General features: G+C 48.7%; 1 protein-coding gene across 3 annotated transcripts in view; it reads left to right on the forward strand.

Moving 5' to 3' along the window:
• The window catches only part of LOC144947213 (hepatocyte growth factor receptor-like), a 52,200-nt gene that overhangs the window by 9,070 nt on the left and 25,072 nt on the right, over nucleotides 1-18,058 (forward strand). For all 3 annotated transcript variants that reach the window (XM_078876405.1, XM_078876406.1, XM_078876407.1), the window contains exons 3-4: nucleotides 11,511-11,705; nucleotides 16,444-16,578. In XM_078876405.1, the coding sequence (XP_078732531.1) occupies nucleotides 11,511-11,705; nucleotides 16,444-16,578 (330 nt within the window). The remainder of the gene's footprint in view (nucleotides 1-11,510; nucleotides 11,706-16,443; nucleotides 16,579-18,058) is intronic.

Genomic DNA, 18,058 nt, shown 5'->3' on the forward strand with positions numbered 1-18,058 from the left:
GGTAAATAAGCGTCAGAATAATAACGTTGTACAAACCTTTTCCAGAAGCAAGTGTTCAGGGCATTTCATTTGCTCTCTCCCACCCAGCGAGTGGGCGGGAAGGTGGGGGAGGGGCCGGGGGTTTTGAAAAGTAAAAAATGTGAAAGAACCCAGAGCTGCCGGGTGAATGGGGGATGAACAATTCACCTGCTTCAGTGCGTTTCTATTGACCAGCTCCACACCATTCATCCATTTAATAATCCCGAAGCGGCGAGTCACGGCCTGAGTGAGAATATCGCTGGGGAAGCACTGATTTTATTCCATATTTTTTTCCCGTGTGTGACGCAGGCAATATTCAGGAGCTAAATGCCAATGTCGAGAGGGTTTCAGGAGAGAGAGAGAGAGAGTTTGTGTCGTCGTTTTGCTGCCCCTGCTGCTCTGTTGAAGGAGCACAGACCACAGTGGTTGTGTGTACGATCTACAGTGTGGATTGTATGCCCACAACCACACTGCTGTAGCTTGTCTTCATTGTGTCTCTATGACTCTCTACGAGTCTCAATGGGCTTACTTTATGGTCCATAGTTTGTGTTGCATGGCCACAATCACACTGCTGTGGATTGTCATCTATGTTTCTAGTGATTGAGGAATCTGCAGCAATATCCGAGGCACGATATTTACGACAATTAGATATTCACAGTGACATGTTTTGGGCGCCGTGGTGGCGAGATGTCATCTCCCTCACCTGGTACACAGGAGGTTCTGGGTTCGCTCCCAACTCTCGTTCTCCCCATGGTCGCATGGATTTTTCTCCTGGTCCTTCGGTTTTTCACTCCACATTTAGAATCAACATGTGTTGAGAGTATTTAGCTGTTATAAATGTCCACGTCATAAGCCGCTTCGGTGAGCTATCATTTGTGGCCAGGTCGCTTCTGAAAAATAGCGATATCGCTCAGTGGGCATTACCAGGTAAAATAACAAAAATAGTTTAGTTTTATGTTACCTTTTCATCGTTAAAACCACCAACGATAATGATTACAAAACGAACTTGGCCACCCCTTTAGGGAATAGCAGAAAATGTTTCCGAGAACATTATCCCAGCTCCCCTCCCACATCTGTGTCTCCGCATAAACAAACCATTGTATTGTTTAAGACTCCCATCAGCTACACGGCACTCCTCGGGTGTATTTTTTTCAACAGTGTATCTAAGAGAGAGAGCAAGTACCTTCTCTCTTAGATAGGGGTCCCAGTTCGATGCGAACCTGATTATTTTAATAAAATATAAAGCTATGGTTCGAGCTCTCTATTTAAAACAAACGGCTTATGGTTATATTTATTGGGTTTGTAACCTCACTGTGAGGGCAAACAAACAGGGATCTCTGTGTTAACAGACGCGTATGTGTGTGTGTGTGGAAGCTACCTGGTCTATCACTATACGAAGCTCCAGGTTTTCTCCACCACAGCTATGCCCTCCCTTCTCTCTGCTTGCGAACACGTGGAGCCCCCTCAAGGAACATCTGTACCAGTTTGAGACATTCGGACTGGCCTGCCGATGATGCATCCTGGTTTTCACCAGGCTGGATTGTGTGAGGAGCCAACAGATCCCTGAAAGATCTGGACGCAGTTTCATCAGTGAGCTCCTCTGGTAGGCGAGGCTGAGTTGGCCGGGTCATATAGTTCAGATGCCCAGTCACCGCATGCCCAAGCAGCTTCTGTTTGGCCAGTTATAGGGGTTAAACGGGCATGGCATGGGCTAGAGAAGAGATGGGCTGATGCAGCACAGTATTCCCTCGTTATTCATGAACTTGCTCTGCACAATTTTGGCTATCCGCGAATCGCGTCTGGAACTCTACTCGACTGCATCGAGAGAAAGAAAGTGATGAGAGATAAAGTGATGCGAGATAAAGTGATGAGAGATAAAGTGATGAGAGAGATAAAGTAATGAGAGAGATAAAGTGATGAGAGATAAAGTGATGAGAGATAAAGTGATGAGAGATAAAGTGATGAGATGAAGGTAAACAAAACTTAAATTTTTTGTAGTTACTTTGTTTATAATAACCAATTTACATGTTTGTGTTATGATAATGTTCATGTTTTTAATAGCTTATTTATGTATGTATTTAAGGTAATTAATGCAATATGCTAATATAATTATCCGCGACTTTTGCTATTCAAGAGCATCTACGGAACGTATCCTTCGCGAATAACAAAGCGACACTGTATGGAAGAATGTGGAACTAATTGGATTTGCTGATGACTGGGATCAGCGGTGTCAAGATCGACCTCTGTGTTAAGGAGGTTTGTGAAGGATGCTACTGGGCAGTTAGAGACAGTCGCCCTCCAGTGATGCTCACAACAACGAGTGGAGCACCGGGCGGCTAAAACGCAGAAAGTTGGCACAGTCCGGAGCACAGCTGGTGCATCTGCCAGTCATCTCAGTCAACCCATGGCACCTGCTGGGTCTGTTCACGCGTCCTCAAGGTGCACCTAGCCTGGCACAAGCTTCGTGGTGATGTCACCGCCACATAGTGGCGAATGGCGTTTGTCGTTGTTGTTGTTGGAGCGGTAGTGTTATGGTTTGCGCACTGCGTTACGAACCTTGCTTCCTGAGTTCGATTCTCGCTCACGACCAATGACAGTGGCGTCTATCTATTCTGGGCCTGCCTTAGGTCGACTCAGCCACCCACCCCATCGTGCCCTCCGTTGGCCTCCATGGGTGCTCGTGGCATACGGCGCTCGTCCCAAAGGTCTGCTGCAGCCCTGGGGGCAGCCACGACCTGCGGGGGTCGTTCACTCACTTCACTCTTCACAGAGCTTATGCACGCGCCCAAGTACGCGCCCGTTGAACCACTTGGTGCATGTGCAATGTATAGACCTGGGTGCTTGTTTCAAGTTATATTTTAAAAAAAGTTTTCATTTATTCCGCTCGTTGAACCAGGAACTCCTGCTAAGGTTTTTGTAGTAGGGGGATATGTATAATTCCTGTTGAGTAATTTGTGGTGTGATTTTTTTATTTTTATTACGTGAACCATGATGCCGGCATGCAGTGGCCTAACTCTTGCGAACGACGTCACGGGACCGTGAACGCCCGCTGTAAAGCGGACGGCACGGAGTATTTTTTTCGTTAACGCACGCCGCAGTTATAACCAGGGCGGCCTGCCAGATTCAAACTGTCCACCTTAGCAACGAGCGGCGAACGCGCGACCGTAAAGTCACGGCGACGCCTGTGAAAGTTTGCTGAACGTTATGAATTAAGAAAGTTTAGAGCAAGCTCTCCAATGCGGATTTGGGTTGCGCCTCGCGTGGTTTGGTTGGGACTATGCCCGACGTTTTGCTGCACGTGCTGGGAGCCTTTGCAGGGACACTAAAGGACATCGCAGGATTGGAGCTCGGCGGAATGGCGGAATCGGACGTCCTTGTTTGGCGGACCCGTCCACGTGCGCTCCTCGTCCGTGAGCGCAGTGTGGCGATGCGTCGTGCGACATGAGAGCTGCGTTAACCGAGTCATTGTTTTGCAAACTATCATCGGATCACGATCATCACTGCTCGTAACTTAATTCTTAAATATTTGCGTGTCATTTCCTGACAAAACGTTATAAAAATAACAGGAAAGTCCCATATTTAAAGCTCACAAAATAATTAAAGTAAAAAAACATTACCCTTTCAATTAATACTTTTAAAAAGTTTTGGGGACTAATTGACTGCGACATCATAATATGTCGGCCGTTTATTGAGTAATTATTTAGTGTGTGCAACTGACAGCATGTGCGTTATAACCATCGCAGATTGTGATGTTAGCAATGATTAGAACGTTCGTGGTCTGCTCACGCAGAGTGAACTCCACTGACAGCACTTAATTGCTACTCTTAGTGCATATACAACTATACATTTACAAACATCCCAAGCACAATTGCAAAGTTTAATGAGGATGATTTATTATTTGCACTTATAAAAAAACAGTTGGTCCATTCGCAGGTCACGTGTGGTGGGGTTAAGTGTGGGTACTCTAAAGTCTTTCAAGACGTTTGACCAGCAAGGAAAAGTAGGTCTCTTGAGGGGCCTTCTACAGCTCTCTCCGTCAGCAGTTGCGTGATTGAGCAGCTGCAGGGCTGCGCATTTTCCGCATTTTGCACCACACTGGACCCATTTTGTTACAAAGGATTTGCTGAGGGGGAGAGGCGCCGTCGCACGCTACGGTTGACATTTTGTATTCCCTGGCCACATTTCCCTGCGACGGGGTGAGCGGCTCACAATCAGAAGATTGCAAGTTCACATCCTGTTTGGGGGTGAGTCGGCCCATCATCATCTTCGTCCCTCTAGGGTCGATAAAATAAGTACCACTTTGTAGGGAACTCAACAGTGGTTGTCCTATGGATAGTCTCCCCTGCCAGAGGAATCTGGAATTTCCACCACCGTCCGAGGGCTGTAAGCAGAAAATGAGCACCAGTGCCTCGATGCTCATTTGAGCAGAAGATCGCTTCGGCTTTTGCACGGTCTCTTTACAAGCGTTTGGCGGCTAGAGTCATTGCCACGTGTCCCTGGGCGCCCGTGAACACATTCCAGCCATTTCTGCGGGAATTCTTGAGCTTCCTGCCGTAACCACAGAGTGGCCGTCCATGTGGCCCGAGCGGGGACTCTCGGCCGTTGTTTTAAATTGCTTCGAGAATGTTTTAACTCATTCAACGCTGCTGCTGCTGCTGCTTGTAAGCTTGTAACTTTTGCCCCTGCTGACCCAAAGCCTGCCACATTTTCTGCCTTCCGTTGCCCACTTGCTCCTGTCAGGTCAACGAAACGAAATAAAAAAGAAAACTTTTAAATTACATTAAAAAAAATATTTTACCAGGTAAGGCCCACTATATAGCTCTTTTTCAGAAGTGACCTCACCACAAATGATAGCTCAACAGAGTCGCTTGTCGCATGTAAATGTATAGCAAGCCATATACTCTATAAGCGCACGTTGATTCTAAATGTGGAGGGAAAAACCGGATGACCCCTGGAAAAATCCACGCGATCACGGGGAGAGAGACATGCAAACTCCAATTTTACAGGTGTCCAGGGTCGGGATTGAATCCACGACCTCCGACATAGCAGACGAGGTAGTTAACATCGTGTCATCTCGCTGCTGGCATCTCTCCCAGTGCCTCCCTCTGCTTCTCTTCCCTGCTGTCGGCCTCCACTTTCACTGAGTCGTCTATTTGCTTTAACAGCAGCGTCAGTCGAGCCCTCTTCTTTGCCCGATTTCATGATTCCTTCACCTGTCTCTTAAACTTTCTGTTACTTTGAGAAAGTTGTACAAATTCGGCCAGTGTTTTCAGGCCATGAAACCGGTGATTCTTTAGAAATCTTAGAACGAGAGGTGGCAAACTGGCTGCATTTGCAGCTGAAATGTATTCTTTACTGAACCGCGTGCATTCATTTGTAGGCAAATTCACACCACGTGGCCAAAGCAGACTATATGTGTCCACAGCTTCCCTCATCAGCTCTGTTGCTGCTGCACACTAGCCACACACCCATAGAATTTCCTTTGGATGTGGCCGTCCGTCTCTCCCAGCCAGCCAGCAATACTTTTATTCTTATTTAGAGCCATGTCTCTCTCCTCATTTATCTTTCCTTCTTTGTGCTATCACGATGTCGGTCTCTGTTTCTCCATTCCTCCACTGTATCTCACCCATACCCCCCCCCCCTATCTCTCTCCCCGTTTCTCTCTCTCTCACCTCTCACCCCACTCTACTTATTCCCACCTCTCCCTTTCCCATCTCAATCTCTCTTGTCTCTCTCTCACTTATCCTCTCTCCTCGCCGTCCTCTTTCTATTTTGCTCTCTCTCTTTCCTCCCCGTTTCACGCCCTTTCACTCTCTCCCCACCCCTCTCTTCCCCGTGTCTTCCTCCCTCCTCTGTCTCCCTCTCTCCCCCACCTCCCTCCTCTGTACTAACATAGTAATGTAGTGTGAGTATGACCGAGAGGGTATGATGATAAGATAGCATGAGAGAGTATCTCGCACATTTGTATGCGGGAAGAGAGTGGGGTGGAGGCGTGACGTGAGCGCGACGCACGAACCCGGCTCAACGCTGTGATGTCGTTACCGCTCGAGCAGCACACTGGGCCACGCACCAGGCAGACAGGAATCCACCCAGGTCATCTTTTTTTCAAATATGGTAATATGGCGATTGACACACATTGTGAATATAAACCAAAGCAGATAAGACATACTGTGGAATCATCATCGTCAAGGTAGTATTATCGGCAGCATACGCGGTGATGAATAAGCTTGCATCCTCATGGGTTCTGTAACACTTGCCGCCGATTTTTCAGCAGGGTCGGTTCTGGACGCCCATGCACGTTTCAGCCGAAGTCTGCTTCGTATTGGACCCCGCAGTGATGGACGGGCAAAGCTCATTTCTAATCGTGGTGAACGTTCGTTGTAAAGCCCGGTCCAAATTTGCTAAACTTTGCACAGTAAATGGCTCTATTGGGATGACACAGCAGCAGGAATCTTAGCCCCCTACTCTAAATATACTGCTGGTCATGTCAATGTCTGCCTTCGTGATGACAGCCTTGCACTTTGAGAATGACGCCAATACCAAATGCATTAATTTCTTATTTATATGGGACCATCAAAATGATGAAAAAAAAGGCTTTACCCTTTCCGGCAAAACTACAGGAGGTGTTAAGATATTCAAACACCAAATGGACACCCATCACTAGGCATTAATCACACATGCTTGTGGTAAAACATGCAAACAAACATGCTTTGATAATGTATGCATTGTCTTCGAAACTGTAAATATCAAAGCATTAATAGCACGGGTTGGATAGTTATATGTATGGTGCAATTTTTTTCTCTATCAAAATGATGAAAACAAATAAATGACAATTATAAATGACTTTATATTGAGCGTTAAAGTGACCTGCGTCCCATCTTGCCCCGTCGCCATGCTGGTTTACCCGGCTGCTGGCGGTGCAGGTGTCTGCCAAAATCAGATCAAAGTGGCCACACAATGTCGCTTCAACTCACACGGGCTTTCACAACAGGACCTTCACGGGCACCACGGGGGTGCTGGCGAATGAGCCGCCCCCCCAACTGAGCCTCACCCCGGCTGACTGCACTGTCCACGTAAAGTTGCCATCATCATTATCGTCGCCCAACAGCGGCAGCGGCAGCAGCAGCTCCAGCCGGCTGGCCGTTGTTTTTGGAAACGGCGTGAACCTTTCCGAGTGTCACCCCCCCCCCACAGCTCACCCCGTGTTTACGTCGCGTTACCAAAGCGCCGGCCCACACAAGGGGCGCACGTAGCGGCAGTCTCCTTAAAGAGGCCGGGCTTGGCATTGCCGGCTCCTCGCCGCTGGCACTCTTCGGTTCTCGGCTCTGCGTTGCCCTCGGCTGGCACCGCCCCGCGTGGGGCGCTTTGCCGTGGCGAGAGGCGGCCGCCGCGGCGGAATAGTTGGCGGCGCGCAGAGGTCGCCAGTTCGATGCCATCTCCCAGCGGCCAACGCTCAAGCAGCGGGCCGCGGGTTTCTCCATCCACCCGATGGGGACACCGCAGCTGGTCGATGGGCAGGCATCGAGACTTTTTTGATTTCTGTATGGATGAATCGGCTCCTGCATTTTATTTGCACAACTGTCGTTTGTCCACCCAAACAGGCCCGAGGGAAAAAGGACCTGCAGCTTCAATTGACTTCCCCCCATGAAATAAAGGCGGCCGATCTGAGCCGAGAAGCGCCGCCCGCCGGCACCGGGCAGGGCCACGTGACCTGTCCCTTGTGAATAACAATGACTTTCACGTCTTGGTGAATGGAACGGCGGTCGTGCGTGTGCGTGAATCACGAATGAGGTCATTCGATAACTTCCTCGGAGTCCGTTTAATCGGCGCTGGGGCTCGCCGGCCGGCAGGCCGTGTTTTGTCTGCGGTTAGGGAACGCAGCCAACAGCATTGCGAAACTGGAAAGCACCTCCTGGTTTTCTAGGTTAACAATGAACAAAATAATTTTTTTTATCAATAACACTGGCCTTAAAATGAAAAAAATATATAAAGTCCAATCTTAATAGCACATAAATGAAGGTCGCCTATTATATATCTTTTATTTATATATTTCTCCCACCTTTTAAGGCTCGAGTGTTGAAGAAGTACGTGCTGAGTTTCTGCAAAGTAATTGTGCACGTTTCGATTTAAAGCTTTCGTGACTGCAGGGATTCATCTTCTTGGTTCTTTTGGTAAAGTCACGTAGAAGGGAAGTAATAAAATAATAAAAATAAAACATAATAAAATAATTCTCACGACGTTTCGGCCACAACGCAAGCAGCCGTCCTCAGGTGAAGACCAGGTCTGTCGGGGAGACAGCGTCTGAGTATTCATTATGTTTTATTTTTGAGTATTCATTATGTTTTATTTTTATTATTTTATTACTTCCCTTCTACGTGACTTTACCGAAAGAACCAAGAAGATAATTGTGCACGGTGAGACGCGTCTCGTTCTCCGTCTCTTGTCCGCTGCTCCCATGATCCGAGTGGACGCACGGATCTCCCTGTTAGCCGCGTGGCGAACTTCCAATTATCTTCCCTGTGGATAAGCAGCGTGCGCAAGAAGTGACGCACAAATCCTCGTCTTGTTATTCACACGAAGTGAAGATAAGACGAGTATAATGTCCGTCTTATGGGATATGACAATCATGCCCCCTCCCATAGCAGCAAAGATTCTATACAAAATTGCGTTTTGCAACTGAATCTTGATTTGCAGCCAACGTAACCCTCGATTTGAGGTTTTCCGCAGCCCTGGCCTGAATTTGTCGTCTGACTTCTGTTCTGGGAGTGACTGCACTTGTCAACCTCCTCCTCCTCCTGAACGGAGTGCAGAGGAGACGCTCGCCGATGGAGACTCGGCACCACACGCCTCCTGTAGCCTGGGCGGCTTGTGCAGCAGCATCTGCAGCAGCAAACAATGTACTGTTGCTGCTGGTGATGCTGCTGGTGATGCTGCTGGTGATGCTGCTCGTGACGCTGCTGGTGATGCCACTGCACAAGCCGCCCAGGCTACAGCGGGCGTGTAGTGCGGAGTCTCCATCGGCGAGCATCTCCTCCACGCTCCGCCCAGCGCCTGCTCTCCTGATGCGCTGCTTGAGGCCTGTGTGCGCTGCTTGAGGCCTGTGTGCGCTGCTGGAGGCCTGTGTGCGCTGCTTGAGGCCTGTGTGCGCTGCTTGAGGCCTGTGTGCTCTGCTGGAGGCCTGTGTGCGCTGCTTGAGGCCTGTGTGCGCTGCTGGAGGCCTGTGTGCGCTGCTTGAGGCCTGTGTGCGCTGCTGGAGGCCTGTGTGCGCTGCTTGAGGCCTGTGTGCGCTGCTTGAGGCCTGTGTGCGCTGCTTGAGGCCTGTGTGCGCTGCTTGAGGCCTGTGTGCTCTACGGGGACCGCGTGCTGGCAGGGGGAGGAGGGCTACCCGAGCGACAACCGGGGGACAAAGTCACCCGCGCAGTTACTCCCAGAATAGAATCAGAATCTGTATTTAGGCTGCAGGAGTATGAATCTGATGAACTATGTACCTCTTTTTTCGCAGATGTCCAGTCACAACAACAAACAATACAAACGGTTGGAGCGCAAAATAGAGAAAAGGTTACCAAGTTCCAAACAAAAAAAATACATTACTATAATATATCAGTACAAATTGCATAAGTACATACATTCCTGCCGATTTTTCAACATTAAATGCAAGTTTGGGTAAGACAACAAAACAACAAAAACAGTCCCAGACCACACCAAGACAACAACACGCAGTCCCTCAATAAAACAGCAGATTAAAATGTAACTCTCGATTCACTGAATCGAGGTTGTACTACGAGTGTTAACGCATATATGTTTGTGTTTCATTTTCTGCACGTAGTCTAGAGGTGGTGGTAGTTGTTCGTGTGTGTACAGTTTTACAATGTTTCAAAAGAGCGCATTGAGAGCGCCGAATGAAAAAAAAGCAAAGCGGTTATCATGCGATATGTCCGGCAGAGAAACTCCACACGGCTGAGACACCCCAGGGCCCCTTGGGTGCATTCCCGCATCACGTCTCGCGCATTCCGTCAGAGGAGGGAGTACGATCTGGTTTAGGGGAAACTTGCATAAACTGTTTATTTTCCAGACTAGATGGACGTGGTGCATTGGCAGGCTTCTCGTGTACGCTGCGTCTTGTGTTTACCCGATTTCCTGTAAATTCGTCAAATGGAATAAACGGACACAGCGATGTTTGTCACGGTGGCTAGGAGATGTTAACTACCTCGCTTGGTATGCAGGAGGCCGTTGGTTTTATCTTGACCCTGGTGTTTGCGTGTTCTCCCTGTGATCGCGTGGATTTTTCTCCGTTTCCTCCGGTTTTTCCCTCCGTTTTTTTCCTCCACATTTAGAAACATGTGTTTAGAGTATTCGGCTGCGATAAAGTTCCATATTAGTAGCCACAACATTGAGCTATCATCGCTTCTGAAAAAGAGCTGTTATATAGCACAGTGGGCCTTACCTGGTAAAATAGAAATAGTTTTTTATTTCGTTTTAGTTTGCAGAAGTGACAGCAGGGGACATTGTTGGTGCGCAGTGGCGTTCGTATTAAGACGACTTGGTTTGACCAGTCATTTTTATTTAGTTATGTTTGGGCTCCAACGTTTTTCTTCGAGCATTAAATTACATTTTTGCTGCTCTCTGTTGCTTGTGTCACGAGCCGGGAGAATTTCAATTTGGGATTTTGCTCCGATCCCGATAATATTCCTCCTACAGAGCCACCTTTGGGCTCGCCGGACCTTCACCGCCGTCCCGCCTTTTTAAATGGCACCTCGACTCATCCATGAGCCCATCGTCTCTTGGAGCCAGTAACTAAGTGGACGAACGGCGGCGTGTTCGCTGCTTGTCGCGGAGGTTCGCGGTTCTAACCTCCTCGGCCGCCCCGGTTAACGCTGCAGGTGCTTTAACTGTGGAAGCGTGAACCGTCTGCTTATCACAACAGACGTCAAAGATTCTGTGATGCCATTTTGATGTGTGTGCGTATGTGTGTCGGCGTCGTGGTGCCAATTGAGCAATTACAACGCAAATGACTCCCTGGGATAACTCGTAGCAACATCGCTCAGACTGTGAAAATACTGCAGACTGCTTGTGAAGCAGCGCTTTCCTTCTTGACAGCCGTGTGCTGTCATTTTATTTAACGTTGTTTATGTCTGTGCACAATTTGTGACATCTGCAAATGTGCTTGATTTTGCAGTCATTTTTATTTGCTCGTTTTCGTTCTGATTGGAATCCTAGCATGGAATGCGCATTATAACTGTTAATCATTATTATTCGGTTGTTGGTTTCTATTTGCTTCATTGCTTTTTATGTTATTTTCTAATTGTGGTGGACCCCGGTCACTTTTACAAACGAGACTCTCTCTCCCCTTACCTCTCGGGCTCTCGCCCGGTTCGGCCAAATAGCCTCGAGACCGCAAGAACGGCGCGGAGAGCAAAAGCACGAGAGCCGCTTCGAGTTCGTCGCGACAAGCCACGCTCAGACCCCGTCTCCCCTCCTCCTCCCCCCCCCAGAACAAGACGTGGGTGCCCCGTCGAGTGTGCGGCGCCGGCGGCCGTGACGTGCTGGCCCTCGTCGCCAGGCCCTACTCCCGCGTGGACGTCTACCAGCGGCAATTCTCGGGCACGCTGCTCACGTCGATCGCGGTGGGCGCCGCGGGCGATGACACGCTGGCGAGCCTGGGCACCGCGGACGGACGCATCGTGCAGGTGAGCGCCCCGGCGGTAACGACATCGGCGACGAGAGCGGCGGCGCGGTCGGCAATCGACTGGCGGAGCTCCGTGCGGCCTCGGCACGGTCGCCCGGCACCGGACCGGCGGCGCGGTCGAGCGTGGACGCCGTTGGCCGCGAGCGACCGTCTTGTAAAGCGTCGCAGGTGGCGCCGGCTGCGGCCCTACTCGATCGGTGGCGAGCGGCGGTATCCAATGTCGCTCTGTGCCTCTGTGATCCCGCATCTGCGCTGCCCTCTCCGACCCGCACTGGCCAGCACGGTGACGTATGTATGGTCCAGTAACCCCCACAACCCCCAAGGCGTGGGGAGGCCTTCATCCTGCAGTGGATTTACCTAAGGCTGTGAATTATTTATTCTGACCGAATACTGATGATCTATTAGGTTCTGTCTCGTTTGCGCTGTCAATACTACCTGCCTCGTTTGTTCCGTTTCGTCTCTGCTGTCCCGTTTGTACTTTGTACAGTCACATGAGTATGGTCATGTTTGTTCCATGTCTCGTTTCCACGGTCTCATTCGGGCTGTCTGTCTTGTTTGTACCATCTCATTTCGTCTGTCTCATGTGTACTGTTGCCAAAACATTTCACCTGGAAAACCCCTTGGGATGGATCATCTGGGTTTGCAAGGTTTGCCAGGCCGTGGGTCGACACAGCAGATGCATGTAACGGCTCCGCGTGTACGGCCACTCGAACTCAATAACTCGTGCAGTCTGCGTTTACACAGTAGATGTCTCGCCCAGTGAACACGCGTGAATAAGTAATTGAGCTGCACAAACCGGCGGTCCATGTAGAATGCACTCTGCAGCTGTGACGCTTGTAGGCGTTGCTCGAGTTTTAGTGAGAGATTTAAATTGGTTGAGACGAGCGAGGTGGTTGGGTGGCGAGGCAGAAGTGGAAACAACCGCCGTGGTGTGGCCCCATTAGTCGTGTTGAGTAGCCCCGACAAAACAGTCGCTCTTGTCAAGTGTCAGCCTCCGGTTGTTGTTTGTTTTTTCAATTTCTAAATGTTTGTGTTTTCATGTAGGCAGTTTGGGTAGTGTTCTTGTGCATGATGGCAGCAGCAATACATTCAGGGGCTCGATGCCAATGTCTCGTTCTGATGGCCATGAGAGGGCTTGAGCAGAGCGTTGGTGTCGTTTTGCTGCTACTCCTCCTCCTACGCTGAAAGAGCACAGACTACGGTGGTTTAATATACGGCCCATAGTTTGGGTTGCATAGCCACAATTCTCCTGTGGCTTGTTTTTAATTTTACATTCATGATAGAGATGTGCACAGTAGCCTGTCGATGGTTCCACTGGTGTGAGCGGCTTGAAGGAATGTCAAAGCCAGGGAGTGCGGTGTTTGGGTCTCGAGTGAGGTGTTTATTCCTGGACGTCCGCGTTGTTCCACTGTTCGCCGGCGTTATTCCGTATCTGGGTGAGATTCCTCGATAGCGATAGCATGAACACAGAAAGGCGATCCGGTTTTGAGTTATACTAATACTATTAAACTATGTTATATAGATATTTTTCAGAAGCGACCTGGCCACAAATAATAGCTCAACAAAGTGGCTTATCGTGTGGAAATGTATAGCAACCAAATACTCTAAATTAATGTTTCTAAATGTAGAGGGAAAAACCGGAGGACCATGAGAAACTTCCATGTGACCATTGGGAGAACATGCACTCATACATACAGTGGGCGTCTTGGTTGAGATCGAACCCACGACCTCCTGTATACCAGGTGAGGGAGTTAACATCTTGCCATCGTGGTGCCCATGGTGAGGTGCACTGTTGAAGTCTTGGTTGATGGGTAGGTAGTTATCGTTGACGAGAAAACGTGTAAATTCCCTAGCAGTTAGCATGTCTCTGTGGAAAATTGATGGCAGAATGTTCACCAGAACTGGGGATTTGTGTCGGTTTCAGTGCTGCGGTTGTGATGCCCATTGCGCTATTAACCACTGCAGCTCAAATCTTTAAATTACAAGAAAACCCGTGCATCACAACATAAACACGAGACCAGGCCGGAAAGGGAATATCTTTAACAACGCAAACAGATGTGCAGCATAGCGTGTTACAAACGCCGCCCTATGGGACAGCCACGTTTTCACAACTCTTTGAGCGGCGGTCTGAACGATAAAATGGTCACACTCTCAGTTCCTTAGTGCTGGTGGTGTGGATGAAGCTGAAAGCTTTTTGTACGTGCGCAGTGCTGCACACCCCACTCACTGCATGCTGTTAAATCGATGATATCCACGTCAGACGTGGGCCGTCTACGTCCGTGGAGTAAAGTTCAAGTGGAGCGGTGCTCGTCTGTGTTGGCAGGAAATAACCTCGCTCAACGACACAGGGTGGCCCAAAAGGCAGGACACATCGGGTTATTATATTTGCCAGACGATTTTTTATTATTTTGTAAGTATTTTTTCTTCCTGCTTAAGTGACTTTGACCTTTTGAACAAACAAATAAGCTCGCTCACTTTCTACGACGGTAGAAACAAATTTGTTCAAAATATAAGAATAGGTTTTACCCTTGCTGGGAATGAAACAAGTGTTAAGATGTTAAAACACCAAACAGAAACGTTTTCCATGGAATCGAGTCTGCATTAACCACACGTAAATGTGGTGAACATGAAAACTAAATTGTTCAAATCAGCATGTAAAATAGACGTCGTAAATGTGTCGTAAATCAGACCGTCGTAAACTGGATGTAATACATCCCAATGTTTTTTATCTAAATGATTTCTGACATTAAAAAAATACATAAATTCAATGGAATATTAATGGACTTTTATATAAAAAAAAAGGAATTCTAGAGAGACTCACACTTGCTCCATTATAGTCTGATTTTAACATATTGACGTAAGGGTTATTTAATTTATTTGACTTCCATTTACATGAATGCACGCATTAATTCTCTCTTGAAATGAATTTAGGATATTTTTTCTATTACCAGTGTAATCCTTTAACATTAATCAATTATGTTTTGCATCCTTTAATTCAGAGTTCTTGGTTGAGTTTTGTAACACGATGGAGTTGAGGTGACCCCACAGGGGTGAAGTGAATAGATGTGAATAATAGATAAAATATTAACTTAAAGCGTAAACAAGTACAAGTTGTAATGCCCGTGTTAATATAAATGATATAATCCTCTGTGTCCTGACTTTTGGGCCACCCTGCATATTACAACTTTGATTGAAGTGCTGTTTATTGCTGAGCGCCGCGTGCTCAGCTCGGTTTCTCAAGAAAAAAAAAGTGAAATGCCGCATGAAGCGTGGCCGCGGGGAGAACAAAACACGTCACTCGGTGGGAAAACAAAGCGGCCGCCGCGTTGACCACGGAGGCCGCGTCCGCGCACGCCACCACCACCACGCGCGCCACCACCACCACGCGCGCCAACACCACCACGCGCGCCAACACCACCACGCACGCCACCACCACCACGCGCGCCACCACCACCACGCGCGCCACCACCACCACCACGCGCGCCACCACCACTACGCGCGCCACCACCACCACCACGAGGCCGGCCTCAAACACGCCAGGCCCCGACCGCAACGCTCCCGAGTCAAAGAGCCCTCGTGAGCTGGCGGTTCACAGCGCCGATCACAGAACGGAAGGGGAACAAAAATTCCGCGAACAGCAGCAGCAGCAGCAGGAGGCCGAGTTGGATGTGGCAGGGCCTCGTGAAGGGGGGGGGAGAATTGGGCTCAGTGCCCCACCCAGGTGGGGGCCACCAGTGGCGGCAAGACGATTTATATGGGGAGGGGGGAAGATAAATAACATTCGGGGAGAAAGGGGGACAGGGAAGAGGAGGGGAAGGAGGGGAGCCAGGTTGGGGAGAGAGAAAGGGGGGGGGGGGCAAAATGAGGGAGGGAATGTCATAAAACACCGCAAATAAAATAATGTCCCCGCGCCGTGCGAACTTGTGAACTCACATCCCACAGAGAGAGGCGCTCCGCTCCCGCCCTTTCCTGGAACGGGGCACAACCCCCAAAGTGACGCATCCCCTCAACCCGACCTTCCTGCATCGGGATTCCGTTTCTGTCTTTAAGCTTGTTGCTTAAATGCTCCAAGGGCTAGGAGGGGTGTGAAGCCACTGTTTCCACGAAGGGGGTTCGTGGTTTTCAAATTGGTCCAACACGACCTTCCTGGCCGGGATATTACAGATTTGCAGTCAAGCATGCTGATGTTTTGACAGAGCATTTGGTTTCAGGCTCCACAAAGTAGTTTTTTGTTAAAGGGGTGAGAGGTTATCAAAAACTATTGGGTATTTTCAAGAATATGAATTCCTGCAGTCACGAAAGCTTCAAGTCAAGGTTATCAAATGTGAAACAACTCCTATACCCAGTGAGCCGGGTAGAGTAATTCATTGGAGACAAAAACAACTTTTGTTGGAGAGTCTCTTTAGCACTTGCCGTAAAATTGGACCGAGCGGCAAACTGGTAACCGGTTTCTTACCTATTATAGCCCAACAATTAAATCTTTATGGTGTACACAAGCATTTAACTACGCGCCAATCACTATTGTTTCAGCTCGCCGGTAGCAGCCACATTTTTAATATTTGTGTTTTGTGAGAGTTACATACGTGGCTTGAGCCACACATCGGTTATGAATCTGTGCTTCATGTGATTGCCACAATATCCAAAAAAGCGAACGGGTGAACGGATGAAATTGCTTTGCCAATGGTATGTGCCGATGCGAAGTGACTTTGCCCGACCTCTCCGGACGTGCGTGCCGACAGATCGCGGTGAGCATGGGCGGGCAGCCGCTCCCGTACGCCGAGCTCCGCGCGACGCCGGACGTCCCCATCTCGGCCCGTCCCGCGTCCCTGTACGACGGCACGAACCGACACTTCTTGTTTGTCTCCGGGAACAAGGTGTGGAGGAGACGCGGTGACACGAAGTGACACGCGGCACAAGCGGTGATACGCAGCAGACGCGGCGACACGCGGCACACGATGTGACACACGGCAACGTATGGTTCACGCGGAGACACGCGGCACACGCCTTTGGCTTCAAGCGATCGATTTGGAGTTTGCGAACCGGGAACACGAAATAAGCACGTCTGCTTTTGGTCTACGGAAGGCAATCTGACACTGCTTTCCAACCTCCAGGTGATCAGATTGTTTCCTTGACAGTAAAGCAGTGGATTTCTTTATTAGGGTATAGAGGGGAGAAGAAAGTCGTAAACAAGTTTCGGTGGTTGCCCAATTTCTAAGGGTACTGTTCCACGCAGTGCACACAATATATACATATATTATGTGCACTGCGTGGAGTTCTTGACCTTTTGACTCCATTGGGCACTCACACGGACACGCACAGCCCCTCTGTGAAGGCTACACTTGAGATTCACATTCGTCCCATTCCTACGAACTAATGTTGTGTGAAGACAAAGTCACAGTAGTGCGACTGGCCAAGCCACCACAACGATGGACCATGTAGTCAACCCACAGAGACTCACAGAGACACGTAGAGACTCATCGAGAGACTCAGAGATACATAGAGACTCAGAGATACATAGGGATACAGAGACCCATAGAGACAAATAGGGACTCATCGAGGTAAAATAAAGGCAAGCCAAAGCAGTGCGACTGGCCATGCAACTCACACTATGGACCACATGGTAAACTACTTGGAAAAGCACTTTATCCATGATAACATTTTTGTTGGGTTATATGGCGTAAATATAAATGTGTCGTTAAACCCGCCACCATCCGACACAACCAATTGGTAAGGGTTGTCACATAAACAGAACGTGCCAATTCGTCACTAGTACAGCACACCGGTGTGTTGGAGAGCCAAGCCACAACATTTACCATCTGAGTACGATGTTTCGCCAGTAATTACAACGAACAGGTAGACAGCCAAATCCACTCTCCAACACGCCGCTGCGCTGTACCAGTAACGAATTGTGACGTTCTGTTTACGTGACAGACCTTACTAATTGTCTGTGTCGGGTGGTGGCGGGTTTAACAACACATTTATATTTATGCAATCTAACCCAAAAAAACTATATTAAACTAAACCACTTTAAACTAAACCACTTTAGTCTGAGCTCCTTCAATGGAGGAGGAGGAACAGCAAATTTCCACGAAATCTCTCTCTGAAGCCCTCTTGTTGTGGCCAGCAGATGTGAACATTGGCATAAGCTGCAAGACATCTTGCTGCCATCATATACTTATTGCATGTTAAAGTTCTAATTAAAGACATTGGTTGTGGTTGTCAGAATGCCAGGATATGTGTTTGATGTTTTTACAGAGGATGTAAATAAAATAAATTTTACTTTTCGTAGGTAGATACCTGCAGAGCGTGTCTGACAAAATCCCTCTTGGCTGTCGGGCGGCTAAATCAAGACCA

Source organism: Lampetra fluviatilis, chromosome 44 (genome assembly GCF_964198595.1).
Source record: "Lampetra fluviatilis chromosome 44, kcLamFluv1.1, whole genome shotgun sequence".
Classification (NCBI taxonomy): Eukaryota; Metazoa; Chordata; class Hyperoartia; order Petromyzontiformes; family Petromyzontidae; genus Lampetra; species Lampetra fluviatilis.